Source organism: Xenopus tropicalis, chromosome 8, assembly GCF_000004195.4.
Source record: "Xenopus tropicalis strain Nigerian chromosome 8, UCB_Xtro_10.0, whole genome shotgun sequence".
NCBI classification, from domain to species: Eukaryota; Metazoa; Chordata; class Amphibia; order Anura; family Pipidae; genus Xenopus; species Xenopus tropicalis.
The window spans coordinates 22,034,939-22,041,345 of record NC_030684.2 but is presented as its reverse complement, the minus strand read 5'-3'; the positions used below and the strand labels follow the sequence as shown (position 1 = coordinate 22,041,345).

Here is a 6,407-nt window from a genome sequence, read left to right as displayed (position 1 = left end):
ATTATTAAAGAAGAATGCAAGTCAAAATTTAAAAAGCATAGTGCCCAATAGTCCTCCTATTGTTTCGTAAAAACGCCACACTTTTGGCTCACCTAATCAAATATTTACTCAGTCACACTTACTTCACATTTTCTAGAACAGGCAGCCATCTCTAAAAAGGTATTCTCCCTTCCTTTCCCTCCTTGCTTCATACTGCACATGTGTTTCATTCCCTCCCCCCCCCTCCCCTCTGCCAGATCTGCTTCTGATTGGCTGGTGGGCATGTGTAGCTCAGAACAGCAGACAGGATCAAGTTACACACATGCTCAGAGAACAGGAAGGACAGAGAGATTTCAGTGATGTCACTGTAGTCTTCACACTGCTGTAGGCTGCCAGCACCATATCTCAGAGAAGCAAATCGTTTGGTGACCTTACCAGGCAAATGAACGTGTCATCTATGTATGGCCAGCTTTAGTTTTAGGCAACATATATAAAGTGTTGCCATTTTTGGCTAGCATTTGTGTATACATAACCTACATACAGAGGAAATACACTGTCATCCAGATTTTTCATAGATTTAACTGGAGAATCAAGAAGGACTTTAGTTTCCTGAAAGGAAAGTATTTATTGAAATGTGGCCGGAATGTCTTCAGTTGCCATTCTAACCTATGGAGTGGTAGTGCTCACCTATTTGCATCCTTACTCTACTATCTATACTGCTCAGAAAAAAAAAATCACAGATCACACATTCTGCAAGATTCCTAGTTAGGGTGATTTGCGGAAACAGAGACAGTCTCGATGGGATTTAATGACTGTGGGTGACAGCCACAGACCAGTCATTAGCTGGAAACCTCTGCAAGATAATTATCCACTTGTGGCCAAGATATGCTGCCGAGAAGACATGGCATTAAAGTTCATTGTCATTTGGGGTCTCCCCAAATTTCTCTAAACCGCAGAACTAATTCTGGTGATTAGATGTGTTTAATCCAGTTAAATATGTAAAGGAACATCATAATGCTACTAAGAATATATATTTTTTTTTTACCTTTTTTTTACCTATTTACCGCAAGATCACATGGACCTATGGTGGCATGGTAACCTGAATGCCCTGTCAAGGTGCGCAACAAGCCTTTTGTCTCGCTTGGCATAATATATTCTATTTTACAGGCAAACGGTTCTATCACTCAGAGGCTGTATATTCACTTGAAGGAAAAACTGTTCCAATCTGGGCTTCCAGAAAGCAACGCTGCAACCAAGCTAATTAATTGCAGCTAGGTCCCTGACTAAAAATATCCCTACATTTCTCAGGCGTGTTGCTAGTTGAAAATGCACTGCTAGATGGGCCCAGCCTCCTTACCTTGCACCTTAACAACAGGACATTTATATTGTGTCCAATTTAATCTTCCCAACGGTCTTCTTAACCTTCAGTCCTGAGGGCTAGTTATTTAGACCTTCTCAACTGATTGTCTAACAGCCTGTGGTACCAGTAGGAATGTTAGGGATTCTGAGCAAAACTCAAAAGTTTTTTCCATCCAAGAGCAGGTCTGTTCATGAGAGAGGTATAGAAAAGTTAGAAATGTGTAGTACCATTAGGGGCTGGGTACACATGGACAGATTTCATCTGACACAGACAGCGGCGTAACAACAATGCTCCGGGCCCCTGGAAAAAATCTTCAGGGACAGGCAGTATACAAAAAACAAACATTTACTTTGTCATATATTCCATACTTGCATTATACTTTCAAAATAAAGCAATGGAGGTAGGGGGGAGTGGATGGGGGGTGGGAGATGGGGGGAGGGATGTGGAGTTTGAAATGCCCAAAGCTTTATTTTCCACTTAAACTTAGACAACAAGGGAGGGATGGGGAGAAGGAGAGGGTTAGTTAGTCCTCTTCTTCCTCAAGGCTGTCCCGGATGTTGTAGTCCCGGAGCAGACTGTGAATCAGTCTGTGGCAGTCTTGGATTGTCATCCTCTCTCTCCTCAGAATGAGGCAGTTCCTGGAATACCACAAAACGTCCTTAAAACAGTTCATAAGGCGCCAGGCTTCCTGAATTGCCCCTTCCGTGTGGGTGCCCTGGAAAAGCCCGTAAAGCACCGCATGGTGCGTAAGGAGATTTCTGGGCACACAGTCTTTGAGTTCATGTTCCAGGGCATCAAGCAGGACCTGAGCAAATTGGCAATCCCAAAAAGTGTGCAAAGATGTTTCCTCATAAATGCACTGTGGGCAATGCCGGTACCTGCACAGGTTACGGGCATGCATGAAGGTTCTGAGGGGAAGCCCCCCCCCGGTTAGCCATCCACGACATGTCCTTGTGCTTGTTGGTCAGGCTGTCTGAAGAAACATTCCCCCAAACAACCTTTACAGTGTCCGCTGGGAGCCCTGGAATAGACTCCATAGTATCCTTGGCTTTGATCAACTTGTGAATTGTCTCCAAGTTTCCACAAGTCGGGCTTGACTCTCTCCAGTGTGTTCCCTCACAAACTTTGTAACATCCAGGTAAAACCAAGGGGTGTTCCAGTTGTAAGGGTAGGAGCTGTCCCACCTGTCCCACCCCAGCGAAAGCCAAAGTGGAAGAAGGAAAAAACGGGACATAAAGCTGCCAGCAGAGTCCTTTTCTTTACCGGTGATCGTCTGGCGGATGCAGTTACACACAAAGAAACTCCTCAGCAGGGTGGGGATGTCAGGGACTCCTTTTCCACCTTTGCAGGGGGCCTTGTACATAACTGACCGCTTTACTCTGTCCATCTTGGAGCCCCAGATGAAGTGGAAGACTGCCCTTGTGATGGCCCTGCAGACCGTAGCCAGCGGAGGCCATGCTTGGGCCATGTACTGCAGGACAGGAAGAATCTCATTCCGCAGCACCAGTGTCTTCCCTTCGATGGTGAGGTCTCTGAGGCTCCAGACGCCAATCTTTTGTCTGACCTTTGCCATTCTCTCCTCCAAGCACTTCAGGGCAGCGCCCTCACCGCCAAACCAGACTCCGAGGATCTTGATGAAGTCGGCTTTGATGGAAAAGGGGACGTTGTCAGAAGTCAGGTTCCAGTCTCCGAAGAGGATGGTCTCTGACTTCCCGCTGTTGACTTTGGCTCCTGAAGCTTTGCTGAAGTCCTTGCAGGTCTGGACGAGCGATCTCACCGACTGCTGATCAGCGCAGAAGACGGTCACGTCGTCCATGTACAGCAAGCACTTGATCTGGGATCTGGCAGGTCCTGGTGCGGTGATCCCTCTGATCTCTGGATTCCGTCGGATGCAATCGGCGAAGAGCTCTATGCAACAAACAAAAAGAAGAGGTGAAAGAGGGCAGCCTTGTCTGACCCCAGAGAGGACAGGGAAGGGGTCAGTTTTCCAGCCGTTGACCAGCACCAAACTGAAACTATCACGGTACATTAGACTGACATAAGAACAAAACTTTTCACCCAGCCCAAACCTACGCAGGACCTTGTTCATAAAGACGTGGGACACCCGATCAAAGGCTTTTTCCTGATCAAGACTGACCAGGGCCGCGTGTACACGGCGGTCCTTGATGTAGGGAACTGTGTCCCTAATGAGACCAAGGCTGTCTGCAATCCTGCTCCCGGGTATACCGCAGGTCTGATCCGGATGGACGATCTGTCCGATGACAGTTTTTAGCCGGTTGGCTAGTACCTTGGCGAGGATCTTGTAGTCCACATTCAGAAGAGAGATGGGCCGCCAATTTTTAAGGTCGCATCTCTCCCCCTTCTGCTTATACAAGATCGTGATCATTCCTTCCCTCAGCGACTGGGGCATCCTGCCCTCCATGGCCATCTTCTCGTACAGCTCGAGCAGGTCCGGACCAATGAGGTCCCACAGCGCTACATAGAGCTCCGCTGGGAGACCGTCACTGCCCGGGGTCCTGTCTCGCCTAAAGGATTTGGCAGCCGAGTGCAGCTCCTCCAAGGCCAAGGGGGCATTGGTGGCTGAAAGACCTGCGGGATCAATAAGGTTAGTGATACCTGACAGGAACCTCTCAGCCGATGTTTCATCCGTGTCTTTTTCTTTGTAGAGGGAGCTGTAGTAGTCAGTAACCACTTCCATCACCCCCTCCTTACCTGACTTCAGGGTGCCGGTCTCGTCGCGGAGCTCTGTCAGGGGTGTGTGGTCGGAGTGGAGCTTTCGGAAGAAGAAATAGTTGTACTTTTCCCCCTTCTCAAGATGCTCCACCTTGGAGCGGAAGATGATGCGCCTGGATTCCTCTGCAAAGTGCCCTTTCAGGTCCTCTTTGGTCTCCTCCAGATCCTTCCTCACATCCCAGCCACACTGCTGGAGGTCTTGAAGGGACTGTAGATTTCGCTCCAGCCTCTTGAAGTTCCTCCTGCGTTTGCAGGCTTGGCGCCTGCCCTTGACCTGAAAGAAACTACGCAATTGGACCTTGACAAATTCCCACCAGTCACTGACATTATCAAAACAACATTTCTCATTCCTCCACCAAATGTATGCATCCCTCAGTTCTTGCATAACCTCCTCCCTTCCCAACAGTTTGCAGTTCAGCTTCCAGGAGCACGGACCTGGAGGAAAACCACAGCCCAAAGCTCCCTGAAAGTGAATGGCCCTGTGGTCAGAAAAGAAGCAGGGGACCATAGCATACCTTGTCTGCTTGATGGTACGTGAGGTAAACACAAAGTCAATCCTAGAACGCACTGAGCCATCGGGGTGGCACCAGCTGTAATTCACAGTGCCGTTCCTGATGGACCCAACAGCGTCCTTTAAGGATGCTTCGGTTACCATCTCCTTAAGCAGTTTGGAGGTGACATTGTTGGCACCATTGCTGGTGCTGCGCCCGTCCTCCTCAATGGGGCAGTTGAAGTCTCCGTCCAACACTACCGCCCGAGTGGTTGCTCACTGGGCCCACAGGGTTTGGAATAGTTCCAAACGCTCACCCTTCTCAGGGGAGGCGTACACGTTGATAAGCCTAACAGGCTCCCCTGCCCAGGAACCGTCCACGACCAGTAAGCGGCCGCAGACTAGCTCAAGTACAGAATCAACAGTGAAGAGGCTCCCCCTGATCAGAATGGCGACCCCTGCAGACTTACAGCTATTACCCCCAGACCAGTAGGAGGGACCATGGGTCCACTGACGCATGAGGTGTTTGTATGACCTGGAGAAAGGAAAGGCACATTCCTGCAACATGTACACATTACAATTCTGGTTGTCAAGAAATGCAAAGATGGTCTGTCATCTCATCTGGTCCTTAATACTCCTTACATTAATGGTGAATAAGTTAAAAGACCCCATTAGTTAGGAGATAAAAAGAAAACCGTTAGCGTTAGTCATTATACATTACCGCTCCGGTCGGGCGGGTCTCCTCCTGCGTTGTCAGGCGGGGGGGGGGGGACTCTCCTCCAGAGCTTCTATCTGCAGTAGCAAGGCCTCTTCCAGCTGTAGGACCCTGTTTATAGGGTACAGATACAGTACCCGCTGATGTCAGGGAGACAATATAGGGTACAGACCAGTATCTGCTGATGATGGTGAGACAATATAGGGGTACGTATACAGTACCTGCTGATGTTTGGGAGACAATATAGGGTACGGATACAGTACCTGCTGATGTCGGGGAGACAAAATAGGGTGCTGTTTACAGTACCTGCTGATGTCGGGGAGACAATATAGGGTACGGATACAGTACCCGCTGATGTCGGGGAGACAATATAGGGTACTGTATACAGTACCCGCTGATGTCAGGGAGACAATATAGGGTACGGATACAGTACGCGCTGATGTCGGGGAGACAATATAGGGTACGGATATAGTACCCGCTGATGTTGGGGAGACAATATAGGGGTACGTATACAGTACCTGCTGATGTTGGGGAGACAATATAGGGTACTGTATACAGTACCTGCTTATGTTGGGGAGACAATATAGGGTACGGATACAGTACCTGCTGATGTCGGGGAGACAATATAGGGTACTGTATACCCCTAGTGAAAAAATCCCACTGCAAAGTCCATGTTGTGTTGCCAAAAGCTCACGAACCACAATTTTCTTTAAGTACCGCCTGCCCCAAGTAGGTGTTAATTTTCGCACAGACTAATGCGATATTTAGCGCATTTAACACTTCATATGTGTTCATATGTAGTTGGAAATCCAGCCTTGTCCGTATTTCAACAGATATATTTACTATCTATGGAAGCCAGTCATATGATCACACTTTCCAGCAAATAGATAAATATACTTGGAAACAGTGAAATAATCCCTAATAGAATTACTTGGTAAATACTGTAAAGCTAGTCATATACACACATCTGGGAAATGTAGGTATTGTATAGTATTTTTTCTATATACCAGAAGTGTTCAGGGGTATAGTTTCCCCTTATTTTCGCCTTTGGTGTCCTCTGTTAATTCCTTCCTATCTCCAGCAGATTTGTGTTTTTCCCAAAGTGCCTACATACGTGGAAAAAATAGGCT

General features: G+C 47.9%; 1 protein-coding gene across 1 annotated transcript; it reads right to left on the bottom strand.

Moving 5' to 3' along the window:
• Nucleotides 1-2,371: 2,371 nt before the first annotated feature.
• Nucleotides 2,372-5,966, bottom strand: LOC116406948. The gene is made up of 2 exons (XM_031892123.1): nucleotides 4,052-5,966; nucleotides 2,372-3,247 (listed from the first exon to the last, which is right to left on the bottom strand). The coding sequence occupies exons 1-2, from the start codon at nucleotides 4,725-4,727 to the stop codon at nucleotides 2,394-2,396; spliced, it is 1,530 nt and encodes a 509-aa protein (XP_031747983.1). The 5' UTR covers nucleotides 4,728-5,966; the 3' UTR covers nucleotides 2,372-2,393.
• Between the last annotated feature and the right edge of the window lie 441 nt (nucleotides 5,967-6,407).

What these genes read in the sequence shown, in the direction of transcription:
- LOC116406948 (XM_031892123.1), bottom strand. Translation starts at nt 4,727, where the DNA reads ATGGTAACCGAAGCATCCTTAAAGGACGCTGTTGGGTCCATCAGGAAC. An exon ending in GACCGGCACCCTGAAGTCAG is followed by an intron (nt 3,248 to 4,051) that starts GTAAGGAGGGGG and finishes TTTGTTGCATAG; the next exon opens with AGCTCTTCGCCGATTGCATC.